The sequence below is a fragment of the Aegilops tauschii genome, chromosome 7 (assembly GCF_002575655.3).
Source record: "Aegilops tauschii subsp. strangulata cultivar AL8/78 chromosome 7, Aet v6.0, whole genome shotgun sequence".
Taxonomy (NCBI): Eukaryota; Viridiplantae; Streptophyta; class Magnoliopsida; order Poales; family Poaceae; genus Aegilops; species Aegilops tauschii.
In genome coordinates this window covers 223,061,320-223,083,989 of record NC_053041.3, presented here as the reverse complement: position 1 = coordinate 223,083,989, position 22,670 = coordinate 223,061,320, and the positions used below count along the sequence as shown (strand labels likewise).

The window sequence follows — 22,670 nt, the reverse complement described above, 5'->3', positions numbered from 1 at the left end:
TTTGAGGAATGAGAACTTTTGGAAGGTAGTCTTTGTCGGTGTACGAAAGTAGGGGCACTCCTTTTTCACCCCTTTACTTGTGCACGGGCAGTCGGAGTTGCGCCCACGGCCACACTAAGTAGGGCATAAGAGGGAAGCCGGAGCACAAGGCAACCAAAGCAATGCCAAGACCAGAGACACGAAGAGCCAGAGGGCGAGGCGGACTCCTCCGGCAAGACCCTTGCCGGGGAAACTTGCCCAACACCAGCGGAGCAAGCCACCCTTGAGCCCGAGGGTTCCAACACCACCAACAACCACATTGGAACCAAGGCTCGGGAGGCACCTCTGTGGTGGCATGCAGATCTTTGTCAAGATCATAAACACACAAGATCAGATGAGGACCAGAAGACGACGATCCTCGGCAGGATCCTAGCCGAAGAAATCCATGAGACCCCCGGCAAGACCCTTGCCAGCGACGACCACGATGCCGCGGCAAGACCCTTGCTGGGGCCCCGGCAAGGCCCTTGCCGAAGACACCTACGGGGCCGCAGCCAGGCCCGCGTCTGCCAAGGCTCCACCGCCGTTCTCATGTAGCTGCCAGCCCGACCAGCTGGGCAGGCAACTGCGTGGCAACAGGCAGCTTCCAGGCCAGCTCAGCAAGCACCTACGTGGTGGCATGCAAATCTTCGTGAAGACCCTACCACCACGCCATCTAGCAGCCTGCCAGCTTACATGGCGCTGCATGCATCGCTGGCCTGGACGCGTGTCGGAGCAAGGTAAAGCGGCGATGGATGTGACGGGCCCCGTTGCTATCCCCAGTAAAGGACCGGGACACCTAAGGGGGCGCATTAAATGCGTCTTGTCCCGTAATGACAGGCGATAAGCTTGTGTACTGTACACCTTTCCACCTCCTGTGTGCCACTGTGGCAACCCCTTTTGCCTATAAAAGGAGGCCCGAGGCGACTAGGAGAGGGATTCAGATCTTTTGGGCTAGACACACACCGTAGCTAGTTCAAGAACTCAAGAACACTCAAATACATACACCAAAGCAGGACTAGGGTTTTACGCATCCTCGCGGCCCGAACCTGGGTAAACGATCTTTGTGCTGGCTCCTAGACCTGCTCTTTGCACAACCCCGCGCCCGCCAACCGTAGAAGGGATCCCAATGGTCGCATAGGTGTCGTTCCCACTGACATCTTTGGCGCGCCAGGTAGGGGAGCGCGGTTGTGAGAATCTGGTCTGGCAGTTAGTCTAGCAGTTCTTAATCACCATGGCTCCTCACGGCAATCGGTTCGTCGGGAGCCGAACGGCCCGTACCAGTGCGGGCGAGTGGCGAGGCGGTCGCGGACGGAAGCCGAGGCGCGGTCCGCGAACACCCGCATCACTCCGGCAGTCAAAGCCGGGCGAGCGGCGTCGTACGTGCGCAAGACGACGGTCCGCACGCCGCCAAATCCAAAGACGGAGCCGGGCCCCCTGCATGCGGCGCGGGGCCCTCCAGGGGCGGTGTCGTGCCACCTACGGGCGGCGCGGCGACCTCCAAGATGCCTACGCCGGCGCCCATGACGCGCTCCTCACAGGTTGCGCGCGATGAGCAGCGTCACCACGCCGGTGACCATGGGCGCCGCCGCGGGAAGAGTCCTGCGCTTCATGCGCGGGACGTAGAAGGCTAGCATGCACGCTGAGACGCTGGCGAAAATGGCGCACAGCCGCCAGGCCATGATAGAGCTCCTTCTAACGTGGTTAGAAGTCGGAGCGCGTCACGGTCCACGCAGCTTTCGCCGCCACCCACGCCGACCGAAGCTTTGGCGCGCGCGCAGTTGCTCCTCGACTTTCCCCCTACTGCAGAAAAGCTTGACGAGTGGAGAGCCACCATCCGGAGCCTCGTCGGCGTTGCCAACAAAGATGAGCCACGACCAGCAGGGCCCTCTGGCCGGCGCTCCGTCGAGCCACCGCATGCCAGTGATGGAAGGACCAGAGGTGCTGCGGCCACGGTGCACTCACCTCCACCACGCCAGCCACCGCGGGTGCCGGTCCGTCGTGATGACGCTTGTGACAACATTTCCATAGCGTCGTCCTACCCACGGACCCACCGCGATCAGCGCCAAGTTCTTCGGGAGCGAGCCCATGAAGACGCTCGAACCACCATCGAGCGCCGGCGCGATGCGCGCCACCAGTCAGATAGGCGGGCGGGGCCCACTATGGACCACCCAGCGCCAGGGGGTTCTGGCGGCCTACCCTACGAGGTGGGTTGCCCAGCCTTTACCTGTGAGCTGCGGCAGTTCCAGTGGTCCTCCCACCGCACGTTCAAGCCCGACGTCAGCGAGAAGTACAATGGCAAGACCCATCCGTCGGAGTTCCTCAGCATCTACACCATCCCCATGCAAGCTGCTGGGGCTTGCGACGACAAGGTGCTTTCCAATTACTTCCCGTTGGCACTTAAACCCAATGTCATGTCATGGTTGATGCACTTGCCAGTAGATTCCATTTCTTCCTGGTCGGATTTGTGCCATGAGTTTGTTGGCGCCTTTACGGGAGGCCACCAAGCTCATGGCCAGGCAAGCGATTTGCATATCATCCCCCAGAAAGAAGGTGAAACCCTGCACAAGTACATACACAGATTCAGCCAGGTGCAGTATAACATCCCGGATGTTCATCCTGCCGCCGTGATCAGCGCATTCCACCAGAATGTGCGCAACTGCAAGATGCGTGAAGAGCTGGCGATCAACAAGGTCAAAGACGTAGCCGAACTTTATGTCCTGGCCGATAGGTGCGCTCGGGCTGGAAGGGAGAAAGTACCCCGGCGAGGACGCCGGTGCGAAAACCGACTCCACAGACGAGGGCACAGCCACCCCGACGAAGAAGGGCCGACGCCGCAACAGGAAACACAAGGGCAAGACTGTGCTTGCCGTCGAGGGATCCGAGGACACCGGCACTGCCAAGAAGGCCAAGGCAGACGACCCCGACAAGGAAATTGCCCGGTGTGCCGCTTGCCGGGCCTTGGCGGCTGCCGACAAGCCAGGAGGCTCCGACAAGCAGTACTGCAAGATCCACCGCACCAAGGGGCATGACCTCCAGAACTGCCGACAAGTTGAGCTGCTTGCTGAAAAGCAAAAAGCTGAGTATGAGAGGAGAGACAAGGAGAAGGGCCAGGATGGTGCCGAAGGATCCGGCAAGAAGCGTGGCGGCCAAGGGGGTCGCCACGGCAAGGATAGCTAGAAAGAAGACGACGATCATGACGAGGACGACGAGTCCGGCGAGCAGGAGTTTTAGAAAGCTACGGAGGCTATGTGCGTCGACGGTGGCGCCTCGCTGCACACTTCTCACCGCCAGCTCAAGCAGTGGGCGCATGAGATCACATCGGTGGAGCCATCATTCGATGCTCAAAAGCCACTGAAGTGGTCCAGCATGCCTATCATTTTTACGACGAGGACCACCCTGATCGCACAACTGCGGTCGGGGTGCTTGCCGTTGTTGGTTTCGCCAACGATATGCAACCTCAAGGTGACAAAAATGCTAGTTGACAGCGGGGCCGGTCTGAACTTGATCTCGCCTGTTGTGATCAAAAGGCTGCAGATTCCTGATGGAGACCTCGAAGAGACGGGCACGTTTCAAGGGGTCAACCCGGGAAGGAACCAGCCGAAGGGTAAGGTCATGCTGCCCGTGACGTTTGGAGGCGAGTTGAACTACAGGACGGAGAGGATTGTTTTCTATGTAGCCGAGATCCCCTTGCCCTACAACGGGATTCTCGGCCGCCCGGCACTAGCTAAGTTCATGGTGGCGTCACATTACGCCTACAACACGCTGAAGATGCCTGGGCCGATGACCATCATCACCGTCCCCTGCGACAAGAAAGATGCGCTGATTTGCGCTGACCAACTCTACCGGGAGGCAGTTGCAGCGACTGTCGCCAAGGCACTTGCTCCTGCCGCCGAAGCCCCGGGAGGGAAGAAGACCGACAAGGCCTCTCGCGCCCACTCCGGCAAGCGCACCTCTTCGGAGTGTTGTGCTCCCATCGAGGACGTGCCAGAGAGCTCCGCCGGCAAGAGCAAGAAATCCAGAGCTGCGCCACCAGAGACCAAGAGGGTGTCCGTCAAGGAGGATGGCACGGGAGGGGCTTTCACTGTAAGCTCCTCCCTTGACAGCAAATAGGAAAGCGCGCTTGTCACCTTCCTGCGGGCGAATGTCGATGTGTTTGCATGGCAAGCATCCGACATCCCCGGCGTTCCCAGGGAGGTGATTGAGCACCATCTTGCTGTCTGTCCTCACGCGCGACCCGTCAAGCAGAAGGTCAGGAAGCAAGCTTTTGAGCCGCAGGAGTTCATCACGGAGGAAATCAGGAAGTTAGAAGCGGCAGACTTGGTGAGGGGAGTACTCCATCCGACGTGGTTGGCCAATCCAGTGGTGGTGCGCAAGGCAAATGGGAAGTGGTGGCTGTGTATTGATTACACATACATCAATAAGGCTTGTCCAAAAGACCCTTTCCCGTTGCCACGCATTGACCAGATTGTTGACTCCACGGCCGGGTGCGACTTGTTATCGTTCCTCGACGCCTACTCAGGATACCACCAGATCTTCATGACAAGAGAAGATGAGGAAAAGACAGCATTCATCACCCCATGCAGTACATTTTGCTTTTTGCGAATGCCTTTCGGGTTGAAGAGTGTTGGCTCAACGTTTGCAAGGGCAGTCCAAATTGGTTTTGAGCCCCAACTACATAGAAATATGGAAGCTTATATGGATGACATAGTGGTCAAAAGCAAGGATAAGGCAACACTCGTGCAAGATTTAGAAGAGACGTTTGCAAACTTGCGCAAGATCAACCTCAAGTTGAACCCTGAGAAGTGTGTCTTCGGTGTTCCGTCGGGCAAACTTCCCGGGTTCTTTGTGTCATAGCGCGGGATAGAGGCGAATCCAGATAAGATCAAGGCCATTGAGCAAATTGAGGCACCTAAGCGGATCAAGGATGTGCGCCGGCTCACTGGCTGTGTTGCCGCCATGAGCAGGTTCATTTCCAAGTCTGCCGAGCGTGCCCTCCCCTTCTTCAAAATCTTGAAGAAGGCAGGCCCAATAGAGTGGACCCTAGAGGCCGAAGCAGCGCAGCAGGATTTGAAGAAATACCTCTCCTCTACACTGATACTGGTTGCGCCTAAACCACAAGAGCCATTGCTGTTGTATCTAGCGGCAACGAATCAAGTGGTCAGCGCCGCGCTAGTGGCACAGAGGGAGGTCGACGAAGAGGCAGTAGCAACGGCAGGATTGGCGGATGGCGAGCCAGAGCTCCCCCCGGCAGGGCCTGGTGCCGGCAAGGCAAGGCCCCCGGCAGAGCCTGACACCATCAGGACGGGGCCCGCGCAACCAAATGAAGTGGTGCAGAAGAAGAAAATGATGCAGCACCCAGTTTACTTTGTCAGCTCCCTCTTGCAGGGGGCTAGGTCAAGGTACTCCGGTGTGCATAAATTGCTCTTCGGCCTCCTTATGGCCTCGAGGAAGCTGCGTCATTACTTCCAAGCCCACGAAATCACCGTCGTCACCCGCCTCCCATTGCAACGGATACTGCATAACCCAGACGCGACCGGGAGGATCGTGGACTGGGCCTTGGAACTGTCGAGCTTTGGTTTGAAGTATGAAAGTACTTCGACAATCCAGAGCAGAGTCTTGGGCAGAGTTCATTGCGGAGTGGACCTCAACGCCAGATGAAGAGATCCAGGAGACCACTCTCCCCGGCAAGGAAACAAGTCACAACTGGATTATGTACTTTGACGGGGCTTTCTCGCTGCAAGGCGCCGGTGCTAGTGTGCTACTCGTGGCACCCACCGGAGAGCACCTCGAGTATGTAGTCCAAATGCACTTTCCCAGAGAGATGTCGACGAACAACACTGCTGAGTACGAGGGGTTGCTTGCCGGTCTCAGGATCGCGGCAGACCTTGGAATCAAGAAGCTCATCGTCAGGGGTGATTCGCAGCTTGTCATCAAGAAAGTATCAAGAAGCTCATCGTCAGGGGTGATTCGCAGCTTGTCATCAAGAAAGTTAACAAAGACTATCAAAGCCCGTTGATGGAGGCCTACGTGAATGAGCTGAGGAAGCTGGAGGAGCGTTTTGACAGTATACAAGCGGAGCATGTTCCCCGAGTGGAGAACGACACCGCCGATTACCTGTCAAAGCGCCCTGCACTCAAACTACCTGTGGAACCAGGTACTTTTGTGCTTCGGTTAACTCAACCATCCGTTGAACCATCAACAGAGCAGAACAAGCGCAGGAAATCAGGCCCCGGCAAGTACTTTTCCGCCGAGCTCCAAGGAGCCGCTGGCAAGGACGATGCCGCGGACACCGAGCCTGCCATGGGGCCACAGACTTCGGCAGGCCGTCAAGCCCTGGCCATAGAGACAGCCGCTCCCATGGCAGAGGAAATGCCTTTAGTCCTTGTCGTCGAGCCCCGGGCTCCGGCATGGGCACAACATACCGTCCGGTTCCTCCAAACCGGGGAACTCCCTGAGGAGGAGGAAGAAGCGGAGAAAGTAGCCCGTCGGTCTGCCATGTATCAGTTCGTCGACGACGTCCTGTACAGGAAAAGACCGAACGGTGTGAAATTGAAGTGCATTCCCCGGGAGGAAGGACTGGAGCTGTTGACAGAGGTACACGGAGGCACATGTGGTTCCCACATAGGGTCGAGGGCCCTTGCCGGCAAGGCATTCCGGCAAGGTTTCTTCTGGCCCACTGCCCTCTAGGATGCAGAGTGTGGAGCGTGTCAGTTCCATTCGAAGAAGCCTCATCAACCAGCTCAAGCCCTTCAAACAATTCCTCTCTCCTGGCCATTTTCGGTCTGGGGGCTCGACATACTGGGCCCTTCCCCCCGCGCTGTCGGGGGCTTTGAGTACTTGTACGTTGCAATCGACAAGTTCACAAAGTGGCCGAAGGTGGAAGTAGTAAGGAAGGTGACAGCGCAGTCAGCCGTGAAGTTCTTCAAGGGGCTAGTCTGCCGTTTTGGTGTGCCAAACAGAGTCATCACCGACAACGGCATGCAGTTCACAAGCCACTCCTTCATGCAATACATCCAAGACCTCGGCAACAAGGTCTGTTTTGCTTCCGTGGCGCACCCACGGAGCAACGGCCAGACGGAGAGGGCAAATGCTGAAGTACTACGAGGCCTGAGGACAAAGACTTTTGACAGGCTGCACAAGAGCGGAAGGCGCTGGATTGATGAGTTGCCGATGGTACTTTGGTCGATCAGAATGACGCCAAATCGAGCCACCGACCAGACACCCTTTGCCCTCATAGACGGGGCAGAAGCAGTTCTCCCCACGGAACTCACATATGGGTCACCTCGAGTGCTCGCTTATGACGAGCTTGAGCAAGAGCAATTGCGGCAAGATGACACAACGCTCCTTGAGGAAGATCGTCTTCGAGCGGCTGTGAGAGCAGCGTGCTATCAGCAAGCCTTGCGCCGCTACCATAGCCTCAAGGTTCATGCCTGAAGCTTTGAGGAAGGCGACCTTGTTCTTCGGCGCGTTCAATCAGCCAAGAATTCCAACAAGTTGACGCTGAAGTGGGAAGGCCCTTATCGGGTAATACGAGTCACCAGGCCCGGCGCAGTCCGCCTGGAGACCGAAGATGTTATTCCAGTGAGCAACTCCTGGAACATTGAACATCTTCGCAAGTTTTACCCATAAGGCGCGGTTGCCGGCCCCCCGGCAAACCACCTTTTGTACAAGCCTTGCCGGCAAGGCATGTAACCCTCTGTACAAAGCCATGCGCAGACCCTGAGCATAAAAAATGAAGTGCTGGCGCCCTAAGTTTTAGCATGCATGCTAGGTCAAGTCTCTCCCTTGGTTAGGGTTGATAGTGCTTAGCGGCGACTAACCCCTAGCATAGAGGTCGAGTGTGCGTCTCTCTGTTCCTTTCCGTCCTCTTTGGTTCGCAGGGTACACAGACGTTTCTGCTGAGCTGTTTGGAAGAAAGAGAACAAGCCGGCACAACGGCCCCGGCAACCCAAGGTTGCCGGGGGCTGCAGACACAAGAATCCAACCACGGCAAGACAAGGCTGCCGGGGGGCTGCAGATCCAGATAAGTCTTTTATCCCCTATTGTGCATTCCCGTATGGAGTTGAGATGTATGAAACCTCGTTTTATTCCTAGGCCACTGTGCTCCCCCCTTTTCCTGTACCCGAGAACTATTCCCTGGGTTAGAACTGGGTCGTAGTTGTGGTGGCAGGGAAATAAACGAAGGGCCTAACTATACTTCGCCCTGCCTCCGCCAAGAGCGTGAGAATGGTTGAATGAAGTAAGGGGACGACAAGGCCTATTGCCGGGCGACGATGTTTATCTTAAAAATAACAAGGATTCACTCCTTGGCATGGGCCTCGCTCACGCACAAAGAACCCGGCAAGCACCTTTTTTCATTAAAAATGTCCCGTATAGGTACAGTTCATACGGAATGAAAAACATGAGCAAGGGGATTACAAGTTCTAAATTTAACAAATGCCCGCAGGCTTACAAACTAAAAACAGATAAGATGCCCGTATCCCTTTCTTATCCCTCTCCTCAGAAGATGGAACAAGATAACAGGAGGGCAAAAAGAAAGCCTAGGCGAGGTATGAGCAGCAGAAGACGCCGGGAGAGGGGCCAAAAGATGAGGCAGCGGGCCGGCAATACGCGACGAAGGCGTCGGTGTCCGCGTACTCCGACTTGACGGCCCGCCACCCACCTTCTCCGGCCTTCCTACGCCAGCCACCCAAGGAGGCGACGAGGAATGCGCCGATGGAGAGCTTGATGAGGAAGGCCCTCGGCAGGGCGCGTGGCCGAGGGAGGGGCGACGCGGTCAGTCGGAGTCGAGGTCGGCGTCCCCCCGCTTGACCCCCTCGTCGTCGCTGTCGCTGTCCTCCTCGTCGCTCCCGCTTGAGGAGGAGTCTTTATCATCGGAGGAGCTCTCCACGTAGCACTTTAGGCGAGTTCCAAGGTCCCCAAAGACCTTGACGGAGAGCAGGCCGTTCTCCATTAATTTGAAGTAAAGAACGAGCCCCGCCATCAGGCTATGGACACGAGCGAAAGTCTTCCATCCACGACGAAGGTACATAACGTGAGGAGCGGGAAAGTCGACGTCGACCCGCGTGCCGCCATTCCCGCAGCCCCTTATATGCAACCTGAGGGTCTGTGGCGGGTCGAGCTCCATCTCCCGAGTGAATGGAGTGGGGAGACAAAGACGACGACGCGGTGGCCGGCGCAGCCTGATGAAGAACTCACGGGGCTGGTCCCCGACTTGGCCCTCCATTGGGGGAGGCATCGCCGGCGGAGGCAAGGCCGGTGCGCCGCCCCGTCCCCCTCTTCCCCGAGCACTACGGCGACCTCGGCCTCGCCCCCTCCCCCTTCCTCTCGTGGCCGGCTCCGCCGCCACAAGCTCTTGGGAAGGAGGGATGCGCTGTCGAGTAGAGACCCTCGCCGCCACCGTCGAAGGGCCGGCGCCTCCTCTCGCCGCAGATGGAAGGAAGGAGACGAGGTGGAAGGAGATGGATGATGATAGAACGCGGGATGCCATCCCCTCCCCCCTCTTATAAAGGGGCGGGATTGGGGCTCGGCCGCCCTACTCAACCAATCCGGCCGTCGGGGCGCAGGGAATCGAGACCGACCCGCTGCTCCAATCAGCGACGGCCCGGTTTCCCGCCTCCACCGCCTGCCACCTTAGGGGCGTGGGGGACACACGGTGAGCAAGCAGAAATTGAGGGGACAGCTGAGGCAACCATTCTCCACCCCGTGATCGTGGGGCGCGGACGCCTTGAAGACCATGACCCGAGTCCACTCAGTAAATGAGCCGCGCCTCTGCGTTTCCCTCTTTTTATGGGGAAGGCGCGAGCCGCCTCTTTACTGCGATGTGACGCATGAGGGCAGCGGTCGCCCCACGCATGCCCCCCACGTCACGCACGACCCTCCACGATGTGCATTCAACGCGGGTCGTGGGGAAGCGCAAGGAGCGAAGAAATTACTGCGGTAAAAATCCCGCCCCACCTGCCCGCGCACCGTTCTGGGCCCGGCCCAACAACGCGTTGCGCTTATGTGTGGCCCAGGCCCGGGGGCTCCTGTCGGTGTACGAAAGTAGGGGCACTCCTTTTTACCCCTTTACTTGTGCACGGGCAGTCGGAGCCGCGCCCACGGCCACACTAAGTAGGGCAGAAGAGGGAAGCCGGAGCACAAGGCAACCAAAGCAACGCCAAGACCAGAGACACGAAGAGCGAGAGGGCAAGGCGGACTCCCCCGGCAAGACCCTTGCCGGGGCGGCCTCCGCAGCCCCGGCAAGAGCCTTGCCGGGGCAACTTGCCCAACGCCAGCGGAGCAAGCCACCCTTGAGACCGAGGGTCCCAACACCACCAACAACCACATTGGAACCAAGGCTCGGGAGGCACCTCTGTGGTGGCATGCAGATCTTTGTCAAGATCATAAATACACAAGACCAGATGAGGACCAGAAGACGACGATCCTCGGCGGGATCCTAGCCGAGGAAATCCACGAGACCCCCGGCAAGACCCTTGCCGGGGACGACCACGATGCCACGGCAAGACCCTTGCCGGGGCCCCGGCAAGGCCCTTGCCGAAGATTCCTACGGGGCCGCAGCCAGGCCCGCGTCTGCCAAGGCTCCACCGCCGTTCTCATGCAGCTGCCAGCCCGACCAGCTGGGCAGGCACCTGCGTGGCAACAGGCAGCTTCTAGGCCAGCTCAGCAAGCACCTACGTGGTGGCATGCAAATCTTCGTGAAGACCCTACCACCACGCCATCTCAGCAGCCTGCCAGCTTACATGGCGCTGCATGCATCACTGGCCTGGACGCGTGTCGGAGCAAGGCAAAGCGGCGATGGATGTGACGGTCCCCGTTGCTATCCCCAGTAAAGGAACGGGACACCTAAGGGGGTGCATTAAATGCGTCTTGTCCCGTAATGACAGGCGATAAGCTTGTGTACTGTATACCTTTCCACCTCCTGTGTGCCACTGTGGCAACCCCTTTTGCCTATAAAAGGAGGCCCGAGGCGACCAGGAGAGGGATTCGGATCTTTTGGGCTAGACACGCACCGTAGCTAGTTCAAGAACTCAAGAACACTCAAATACATACACCAAAGCAAGACTAGGGTTTTACGCATCCTCGCGGCCCGAACCTAGGTAAACGATCTTTGTGCTGGCTCCTAGACCTGCTCTTTGCACAACCCCGCACCCGCCAACCGTAGAAGGGATCCTAGTGGTCCCATAGGTGTCGTTCCCACCGACAGTCTTCAACCCCCAATAGTAAACAGGCTTCACCTTCCATTGTCGCTCCTCGAGCTTCTATCCATTAGCACCGCGCGTATCACCATAGAGCAGAGAGACAACAAGGAGAGAGATGTCAGCGTTGTCAGCCTACTATTTGGTCACGGCTCGCCAACGGTGGGCCACATAAGAACCTATACACAATAACAATGAACTTTTGTTTTTGAGGATACGACAATAGAGAACTGACGTCATATTCGAACGTTAACACAAGTTTATGCACTCAAACTATGTATTTTACAAGTTTTAGCTATACTATTAATGGGGAGTTGGTGGTCGTATGTCCGTTGGTGAAGCCTCCCCTCCTCCACGTCTTGTATTAACTAAATCGAATCAAATCTTTTTGCAGTGTCCTCATTAGTGGGTGTAAAGTGATATCAATTAATCAATCAAATCAAATGATTCTAGCTGTATGTCGGACATGATCAATCAAATCTTGCGCATTAACTCAATCAAATCAATTCAAATCACTTGCATTAAAATACGACGGTTTTAAGATACAAGTCAGACATTATTAATGTTGAACCATTAGAAGATACATGCCCCGTTACAACACATTCAGGCTGGGCATAAAACCTGATACCTGAAGCCTGAACCCGAAAAACTTAAACCCGAGCACATTCTCAGGTAGCAATTTTGAAAACCCGAATTATATTTAGAAAATTCAGGTTTACACTCATAGAATCCAAACTACCCGAAGTAATAGGAGCCCCGTAATTTTTTCTTCCAAAGGCCCAAATGGCCAGCCTAGCCAAAATTAGGGCATCTCCAAGGCGGACCCGCAAAATGCTCGCATCCGTCTGGACCGCGCTTTCCAGACCGCCGAAGCCATCCAACGCGGGCTTGTCTTGGTCCGCGGTGCGGTCTGAGCGCGTTTTCTTTCGCAAACTGGAGACAAATATGGGGGAGCTTTGCAGGAGTCCGCACACCAGACACGTAGGACTCCGACACCCCTAGCCCCGCCCAACACCTTTCTCAGACTTTGCGCCTCTATCCTCCCCATTTCCTCTTCTTCCTTCTTTCTCTCTTGTCATCGCCGCTGCTCCACCACCCCGGCCGCCACGCCACACCCCTTCTGAAACTCTATGTCTCCGTCATCTTCAACGTACCAACACGGCTCCTGTTGGGAAATGTAGCATGCAATTTCAAAAAAATTCCTACGCTCACGCAAGATCTATCTAGGAGATGCATAGTAACGAGAGGGGGAGAGTGTGTCCACGTACCCTCGTAGACCGAAAGCGGAAGTGTTTGACAATGCGGTTGATGTAGTCGAACTTCTTCTCGTTCCAACTGATCAAGCACCGAACGTACGACACCTCCGAGTTCTCCTAATCTAACAGGTGGGTCTTGTCCATCACGTCATTTTCCTAATGATGTGATCCCGTTCATCAAATGACAACACATGTCTATGGTTAGGAAACTTAACCATCTTTGATTAACGAGCTAGTCTAGTAGAGGCTTACTAGGGACATGGTGTTTCATCTATGTATCCACACATGTATCAAGTTTCCAATTAGTACAATTCTAGCATGAATAATAAACATTTATCATGATACAAGGAAATATAAAATAACAACTTTATTATTGCCTCTAGGGCATATTTCCTTCAGCTCGACCCAGCTTCTCCTCCGTCGCCGTTCAACCGCTATCCTTCGACCGCCCCGCCAGGTACCATCTGCTACTACTACACTCACCATGTCCAGTAACTGTTCGAGAATCACCAGAGCTAGAAATACTTTTCCCTTCTTCTTTCTAGCAATGGATTCCGACTTGGAGTACATATATGAGCAGTATGTCGAGTCGTCCGACGGCTCATCGAACGAGAAGGAGTACTCCGATGAGACAGTGATGATGCAGGTAGTCCTTGAAGACATGGAGTGTGCGGAGGAGCATGTTCTCAATTTCAAGGGCTCGATCAAGGGTCATCGAGTACTCAACCGCAACAGGGCACGCAACCATTTGACACTGATGACCGACTACTTTGCCCCTGATGCATTCTTCGCTGACCATTTTCGCCGGCGTTTTCAGATGCGCAAGACTATCTTCGATCGTTTGTACCATGGCGTCCGGTCCTATAATGACTACTTCATCCTAAAGAAGGACGATGTGGGAGCGATTGGGTTCTCTGTTTACGAGAAGTGCATGGTCGCACTCTAGATGCTTGCATATGGCATGGCTGCTGATTCGTGGGACAAGTACCTATGGATGTCTGAGAGGACATGCGGACATGCCATGGTCAGGTTTGCAACTGCCATGGTCGAGGTGTTTGGATCTCAATACCTGAGAGAACCAACTATGGCAGACACTGAGAGGCTCTTGGCAATCTCAAAAGCAAGAGGGTGGCCAGGTTTGCTTGGATCTCTTGATTGCATGCATTGGAAGTGGAAGAACTGCCTGAAGGCTTTACAAGGGCAATATCAGGGTCATGTTAAGAAGCCCACCATAATTCTTGAAGCAGTTGCATCACAAGATCTTTTGATTTGGCACACTTTCTTTGGCATGCCCGAATCTCACAATGACATCAATGTGCTGCAGCGATCACCATTGTTTGTGAACTGATTGAAGGAAAGCTCCTCCTTGCCACTATACTATCAATTGACATGAGTACAACATGGGCTATTATCTGGCTGACGGTATCTATCCTCCGTGGGCTACCTTTGTCAGCACCATCTCTAACCCACTTGGCCAGAAAAAGGCTCACTTTGCGCAAAGACAAGAAGCAGTTAGAAAGGATGTCGAGAGGGCATTTGGAGTTCTACAGGCCCGTTTTGCAGCTGTTTGTGGAACTGCTAAACAATGGGATCCGGAGACCTTGTGGGAGGTGATGACATGTTGTGTGATCAAGCACAACATGATCATCGAAGATGAGGGTGACGTTGTTGCTGCAGTTCTAGAATATGAGAACATGGGTGATCCTATCCAACTTCAAGACCAGAATTCGGCCACATTTGAAGAGTTTATTCAAATGCATAACAAATCCGGCATCAACCAACTCACGAGCAGCTGAAAGAAGATCTGATTCAGCATTGGTGTATGGTTGAAGGGGAAAATAATGACGGGATGTAATATTGGAACTTTTTAAATTTGAACTGCTGCTGGATGGAGCTATTTGATTGTCCATGCCCTATGTATGCGGTCATTTGATCGTGCAGACTTAAAAAAATGATGAAGGTCGGATGTATGTGGCTACGGTTGGATGGCTGATGACCCACAAGTATAGGGGATAAATTGTAGCTCTTTTCGATAAGTAAGAGTGTCGAACCCAACGAGGAGCGGAAGGAAATGACAAGTGGTTTTCAGCAAGGTAATGTGTGCAAGTGCTGAAATTATAAGCAACGGAGTAGTTTGATAGCAAGATAATTTGTAACGAGCAAGTAACGATAATAGTAACAAAAGTGCAGCAAGGTAACCCAATCCTTTTGAGGCAAAGGACAGGCCAAAATAGTCTCTTATAGTAGGCAAAGCGTTCTTGAGGGTACACGGGAATTTCATCTGGTCACTTTCACCATGTTGATTCAATTTGTGTTCGCTACTTTGATAATTTGATATGTGGGTGGACCGGTGCTTAGGTGTTGTTCTTACTTGAACAAACCTCCTACTTATGATTAACCCTCTCGCAAGCATCGGCAACTACGAGAAAAGTATTAATAATAAATTCTAACCATAGCATTAAAATTTTGGATCCAATCGGCCCCTTACGGAATAGCGCATAAATTAGGGTTTAAGCTTCTGTCACTCTCGCAACCCATCATCTAATAACTACTCCACAATGCATTCCCTTAGGCCCAAATATGGTGAAGTGTCATGTAGTCGACATTCAGATGACACCACTAAGGGAATCACAACATACATACTATCATAATATCGAACACATATCAAGTTCACATGATTACTTGCAACATGATTTCTCCCGTGACCTCAAGAACAAAAGTAACCACTCACAAATGATAATCATGCTCAAGATCAGAGGGGTTTTAAATAGCATATTGGATCCGAACATATAATCTTCCACCAAATAAACCATATAGTAATCAACTAGATGTAATCAACACTGCCAGTCACTCATAAGCACCAATCTATAGTTCCAGTAACAAGATTGAACATAAGAGATGAACTAGGGTTTGAGATGAGATGGTACTGTTGAAGATGTTGATGAAGATTGCCCTCCCCAAGATGCGAGAGTTGTTGGTGATGACGATGACGATGATTTCCCCCACCGGGAGGGAAGTTCCCCGGCGGAATCGCTCCGCTGGAGGGCAAAAGTGCTCCTGCCCAAGTTCCGCCTCGAAAGCGCTCGGTCCGGAAAGTCCTCTCTTTATTTTTTAAGGTAAAAATGACCTATGAAACATATGAACACCGCTGCACTACCCGCCATTCTGGAGGCTTTGCGCGCGCTCAGCTTCCTCATCCGTTGGATTTTTTAACCGTTCCCTGATTTTACTTGCTGGCATTTGGTCAGCCGTTGGTCCTTCTGTACATCAGTAGCAGCTTCACAGGTCAATGCCAGGTGGGGCTCGTTACCTGTGGGGTCAAGAGAATCATGTGAGGTTGCCTTGGTTTTGCGTGAGTGAATTGGGGCGATTGATTTCACCGCGGTGGGAGGATAGGAACGTGCGGTCCCCGTCCTCCCCACCAATCCCCCATTCTCCTCAAGCCCCGCACACCCACGTCGGGCTGCCGCCGTTTCTCCATAGCCCTCTCTTCTCGGTCTGCTCGAGGAGAGGAGGAATAACACCCCCCCGCATCTCATCCGAAGAGGTCGGCCATGAGGAGGTTCACCAGTCTGTTTCGTCGTCCTCGTCCCTAGGCGTCTGTTGCTGGAGAGAAGGACGCCAAGGCCCAGCAGTTTGTGACGGCCCCAACGGACGACGGACCCGGCGGGAGCGGGCTCTAGCTTTCTCTCCCTTCTTCTTCATCTGGACAGAGAATGGTGAGATCCTACGTACTACATCATGTTGATTTTGTCTTCTTGTTCATGGCTAGGATTTGCAGTGTAATTTGGTGGTTATTCTTTTGCTGGGACTCTCCTGCAAAGACTCTGCTCAGATGCATAGTCAGGCAACTCACCGGACAGAGCTAGGATGGAGGCGACTCTGAGGAAGATGAAGGCCAAGAGCGGTGCCGCCGCCGGGGAGAGGAGGGCGGTGTTGTCGAGGATGATACTGCTCCTCTGCGCATGCAGCTTTGTCCTTGGCGTGCTCTTCACCGACCGGTGAGCCCTCTCCTCTCCCCCTAGATTCGTTTTCGCTTGACCCTCTTCCTAGCAGAGTCATTGCTCTCCCCGCTTTCCTTTTCTTGGATTCGTTTGAAAGCTCGTCGATGGAGTGCTCTGCTTGCCGTAGGCCTAGCTGATACGTGTTCTATGGCGATGGTTTGGTCAGGTTCAGATCAATGCCGGATTTAAGGAGCCGGGTGGTGGCGCAACTGCGGTGACAAGAAGAGAAGCTACAGATCGTTTCTGAAGATTCTGTTGCCAAGATGGTATGCAAGGGCGTCTGACTAATCAATCAACCTTATTAGCCTGCTGCTCTCCTACTTATTTTCTGCTGCATTTAAAAAAACTATTACATGTTTGTAAACTTTGACATCATTAATTTTATCAATGTAGAAACGACTGTAAACACCCATTGATACTTCGATCGACAGCATCCGTTTTTTGGCTCCTGGTTTATATCAGAAAAAGAACAAAAGAGGTTTTTGAAGATAATATAAAATTATTTTTTACAAGAGTGAGTTACGGAGTGAAAATGGATATTTTAATAAGAAGATAATCCTGATGTTCTTCATTTTCCTCTTTGGTTTGTAATTTTGTGAACATCCTTTGATGGGGAAGTGGCAAAGACTCATGAGGCCATACAATACGTCAACTTGAATATTGAAAAATAATTTGAATTTGTTTGCATTTTTTGCATTATATATCTATTGGGGGACTAATTGGAATATATCATAATTGTGTCTACATATTTAGACAAGTCGATAGCCACGCTGCAGATGGAGCTGGCAGCGCGGCGCAGCAAGCATGAGCTGCTTGAGAGTGCGGATGGCAAGGCAGGAAAGGAAAAAGGCTCTTGTGGTGATCGGGATCAATACCGCCTTCAGCAGCAAGAAGCGCCATGATTCTGTCAGGGAGAGATGGATGCGTCAAGGTTCATTACTTTGCAATGTTGTCTCCCTTGTTTTGGCTATTTTGGCCTAGCTGTTGCTTTCTGCATTTCTTGTTCTTAGTTAGACGATGCAGAGGAATGTGTATTTAATCAACTAGGGTTATGACGTGCAGATAGCAAGGAAATAACAGAGAAATGTGCAAGTACGAAATCAAGGGATCAAATAGGATCATCTATCGTCCCGGCAAATAGAATCAACTAAATGTGATTTTTTATCATCATAACAACTAGAATAATCACATAGGTTTATTTAACATCATAGCTGCCTTGGGTCATGCAGTTTGTTTGTTGCCTGCATAGTTTCTGCTAAGAGTTGAGCTATTTGGATTGGGGTGGATAATTTAGTTGTCTGACATTTATTTTTATTTCACCACATATATCTCGTCGTTGTTTATCAGATGAGATACTCAAGAAATTGGAAGAGGAAAAGGGAGTCGTCATTAGATTTATGATTGGGCATAGGTAAGGTTACTGCCGCTAAGGTTCAATATTTAATAACTTGTTTGTTGAAAAGAAAATCATAAGATGAGGTCCCGTAAAAGACAAATCATAACATAGAATACATATATTGTAAATATCTCCATGGAAATCTTACATATTTTAGACAAGAAAAGGATCCGGTAAAGCCTCAATGTTATAAACAGGTGCAGATGGGGTTTCCCTAATTCCCTATCTTTAAACAAGACACCACTTGTCTAATTGCTACAGAGTTAGAAAGTAATTGGACAGTAAGTAGATAAGGACATAAATCTGCTATGAGTCAAGTGTGCATGAACTGAAAAGGGAAGATTGAACAAGTTCTGAGCTGTTATGTGGAACCATAAGTATGCAAGTTTTACAAAATAGTTTGGATGAAAAAGCAAAACAATACAAGGAGCCTGCGTAGATGCACATATTTTTGATGAATAACACTCATTTTAGTGTTAAATATGTAAGCTTGTATGTCAGTAAGTGTGTAAATTTAGTCTAACACTCGCTTTTCTTTTTCCTCAGATCAAAAGCCATGGATTTGTTGGGTGATAGCTTGATTCTAAGGCATTTATAGATTTACCACAGTTCCAAAAACTTACTGGCATTTTGTATTATATTTATTCAAGTCGCTGATTGAGTCTTGACCATCACTTGATCAACTATATTGATTTTCTAATACAAAGCCACTTCGCTAATTATCTTATGACTGATGCAGGGTTTAGAATGTGAGTATGATGTGCGTGGAGAGATTGCCATCCATGCTCAGGAATTTCAAGTGACCAACAAGTGTTATTTCAGTAATTTGAAATCTCATGTATTCAGAGTTTAGTCAACTCTTAGTCGTGTTCTTTAATAATCACTAGGTCTAATAAAATTTTAGTACGATGCACTATTTTTCTGAATTTTGACAAGCAAGTGCATCTTTGGTTGAGCCGATCGGATCGGATTCGATGCGTACATTGGTATTGATGGATTGCTGACCACTTCATCTGGTGTTTCCTCTGTCGGTTGAGGTGCATGTTGTTTTGAGAGATTGAAGCAAGCAGAAAGCTGATGGAGGGTCTTAGGGATGACGAAAGCGTCAGTGACGACATCAGGCGAGAGAGGTATCGAGACTGCAAATCGCTTTCCTGTTTCTGCATTTCTTATTGTATATGTAACTTTGTCAGTATTCAGATCGTATAGCCTATGGGGAGCAGTTGAAAACATAATTTGTTGATGCTTAAAATTTGGAGTGATATGTTTGATACATCTGCACTGTTGACACGGTCTTCTTTAATGAATAACAAGGTAGACAAGTAGAATTGTAACTTTAGAGCCCTACAAATTGTCTTTGCAAATTTTGATCCTGGTTTATAGAACTAAATTTGTGGTGTGCCTGTATTTTATCTTAGTTGTAGGTTTCTCGGAAGCTTTATTGTGGACTGTGTTACTTGCCAAACAAGTTCTAAGCACAAGTCAGATCCTTTCATGGCTTCCCTTATAAGATGATATACAAGGAAGTTTATTGCTTAGTGTAATTAGACAAGTGCTTGGATTATTCTGTAGTGTAAATAATGTGATTTTCCATCTTCTTTATGTTCTTAGATGAGCTCACCTTAGGCCTTAGCCATACAAAGTAATGTGTGAAGATATATGTTCCTTAATTTGATCTCACCTTCCCTGCTTAAACATATGTCATTGCTCGATTTGATTATTGTATTAGTGTCTCTTAAGTTTGCTGGAACGCTTGATGTTTCCTTTGAATTTAGAAGAAGAGGTTCCAGCCATAAGATTCTTAAGTTCGCTGGCTCTGCGGCCGCATCATGGCAAGACGGCCACAAGGCAGTTGTTGCTTCCAGGCGCACAAAGGCCACTGATCGGATCAGCGTGAAGAAACACGTTCAGATCGCCGCTGCAAGCCTCGCCTCATCAACAGATCAACCTCTGCACCTACATCCACTTCGACAGGCCGTCAGTCAAAGCAGGTCCATTTTACCCTCCTTCATGCAGATGAGTCTGATCAAGTTTATTTCAAATTCCAATCTAGAGTAGTTACACTTTTTTGCCTCTGCGTGCCTGCTTCTTCTAGCAGAGTTGCATTTCTCTGATTTTCACAGCTTCAAATAACTACCTACAAATTGTGTACGTGATTCATCATCGTTCAATTGCCCTGTACCCTATGTGAATTATATTCTGAAGTACAAGTTGACAACAACCTGCTAGTTGTACATACTTTTCTAGCTGGTACACAGTAAAAAGAAAGGGCATGATTAAACCAAATAACAACATGGAATTTCCTTGCAGAAAATGCATGATGTTATCTGCATCAATGATGATAGCGGATCTTCTGAATCACTTCCTCAGCTTAACAACTTAAGCTCACTCCAGCAACACAGGAAATACAAACCAGCTGTTATCAACATCGGTGATGGTAATGATAAGTGCAACCTGCTAATTTTCCCTTTTTAACCTCCTACTTATATTCACCTTTTAGGCATCTTACTGTCCATAACTACATAGGCCCTTCACATCATCGCAAGAAAGCCAACAAAGACAAGCAAAAGAAGCACACATCCGTTGGTACAGAACCATCTACCTGTGCCACTGTAATACCATTAGGCCTTATTTAATTTGTCTTCCTATAGATGCTAATATTTCATAAACCTCCTAGTAATTATAAACATCAGCACCTGCAGTTTAGCCCATAATCCCTACGTGCAAACAATGTTTTCATTTGATCTTCTAATACCAGTACATACTTATGCTTACACCAGCCATTTTAAAAATCATTCATAGGGGAACCCGCTTGGAAGCTTTGATGATCATTGCACATGGGGTAACAAAGTGAAGCTTTACAAAGATCAAGTCAGAAAATTGAAGCGTCTCATCGCTGCGGAAAAATTACACATCAATTGTCACATTTTCCACATGAGCCTTCAAGTACCTATGGAAGTATACCATGCAAGCATTATGCCACAATGACACTCTACTTATTCGTACGTTCACACCTTCTGAAAACCAGTCAGACTAACAAGATGACTAAATAAGCTTTACAACTGTCTATGTATGTGTTTCTGTAAAACGATCTACCTCACTCTACTATCTATGATAAATTCACATTGCATTATGTTTGTAGCTACATCCCCTACATATTCACTACTAACATTGCTACTAACTGGCTTCTTGCGCCATTGGTGCAACCGGGTCATCAGTATACCAGAAGATGGGCACCGGAGGTGGGCCTGGGTGAGCACAACTCATCAGGGCGCGCCTGCGCTCCCTGACGCGCCCAGGTGGGTTGTTCCTACTTGGTGGGCCTCCTCTGGTATTTATTGGCTTCATTATTCCTTAAATATTTCATAAAAAATCTCCGTGAAGTTTCAGCTTGTTTGGAGTTGTGCAGAATCGGTAGCCGAATCGGTAGCCTGACGTAGCTTTTCCAGGCCCAGATTTCTAGCTGCCGGAATTCTTTCTCTTTATGTGTACCTTGCAAATTATAAGAGAAAAGGCATTAGAATTACTCCAAAAAGCATTATTATGGATAAAAACATCGTAAATAATAGTAGGAAAATATGATGCAAAATGGACGTATCAACTCCCCCAAGCTTAGACCTCGCTTGTTCTCAAGCGAAAACCGAAATCGAGAAACATGTCCACATGCTTAGGGAGAGAGGTGTCGATAAAAACAAAATATGAACATAGAAGCATCATGTAGATTATTATAACATCAACAAATATAAACATAAGAATTTTATCATAGACTTTCCATGAATAAGTGACAATTCATCACACAATTTAAGTATAAAGCATAAACTCTATTAGAAACCAACAAACTATGTTTTCAGTCAACTTTGCAACTACAATTCATCATCTTTTCAGGAAGGGTCACGTATCGGAGCCTTTAGGAAAGTCCACATACTCAACCATCATATAGTCTTCTATGATTGCTAACACTCACCGCATACACATGAGCAAAACATTTCAACCGGACACATAGAAAGATAGGGGCTTATAGTTTCGCCTCCCAATGTATTCACCTCAAGGGTGATGTCAACAATAATAACTCATGTCACCCATATTCAACTGGACATATGTGCCTAGATCTTTCCTCACCACATGACGCTTGCCAAAGGAGAAAATAAAAGGGAATAGAGGGAAAAACTTTGACTCTTGCATAGAAGTAAATACTTAAGGGTAAAAGATAGGCCCTTCACATAGGGAAGCAGAGGTTGCCATACGCTTATTTGTTTGTATGCTCAACTGCTTAGTGCAAAAGAACGTCATGTTGTATTGCCCCTTGTGATGGCAACCTTTATTATGCAGTCTATCGCTTTTATTCTTCACCATCACAAGTTCGTACAACGCTCAATTTTCTCTTACACTAAATGATCTCACACTTTTAGAAGCAATTTTTATTGCCTTATTGCACCGATGACAACTTACTTGAGGGATCTTTCTCAATCCCTAGGTAGGTATGGAGGACTCTTGAAAATAAGATTTGGATTTAAGGGTTTTTGGATGCACAAATAGTATCTCTACTTAGTGCGGAATTTTTGGCTAGCAAAGATAGGGGCAAGCACCACATGTTAAAGGATCTATGACAATATAGCTTCTATGTGAATATGAACAAACATAAATCATTACGTTATCTTCCTTGTCCAACGTCAACAATTTTGGCATATAATATTTTGATGGGGGCTCACAATCACAAAAGATTTTTAGGATAGTGTATTTATATGTGAATCTTCTCTTCCCTTATTAATTCTTTCATGAGTTGCATCATTGACCAATG

The 22,670-nt window shown here is 50.1% G+C and overlaps 1 protein-coding gene and 1 long non-coding RNA gene across 10 annotated transcripts; both read left to right on the top strand.

Annotated features, from left to right (window-relative positions):
• The first annotated feature begins 13,433 nt into the window (after positions 1-13,433).
• On the top strand, positions 13,434-13,820 carry LOC141027056 (uncharacterized). The gene has a single exon (XM_073503976.1). It carries the CDS (start codon positions 13,434-13,436, stop codon positions 13,818-13,820), a length of 387 nt encoding a protein of 128 aa, XP_073360077.1.
• A 1,988-nt stretch (positions 13,821-15,808) lies between these two features.
• Positions 15,809-21,005, top strand: LOC109750674 (uncharacterized). Of its 9 annotated transcripts, none has more exons than XR_012190392.1 (10): positions 15,851-16,191; positions 16,297-16,473; positions 16,643-16,742; positions 17,230-17,407; positions 17,824-17,887; positions 18,419-19,002; positions 19,651-19,863; positions 20,183-20,309; positions 20,399-20,458; positions 20,675-21,005. It is a non-coding gene; the product is annotated as an uncharacterized lncRNA (long non-coding RNA). The 9 variants fall into 9 exon arrangements; XR_002229937.4 differs by having other exon boundaries at positions 19,648-19,863; XR_012190391.1 differs by having other exon boundaries at positions 19,648-19,863; positions 20,399-20,484.
• Positions 21,006-22,670: the final 1,665 nt, after the last annotated feature.

Coding starts and splice junctions, on each gene's coding strand:
- LOC141027056 (XM_073503976.1), top strand. CDS start 13,434: ATGGCTGCTGATTCGTGGGACAAGTACCTATGGATGTCTGAGAGGACA.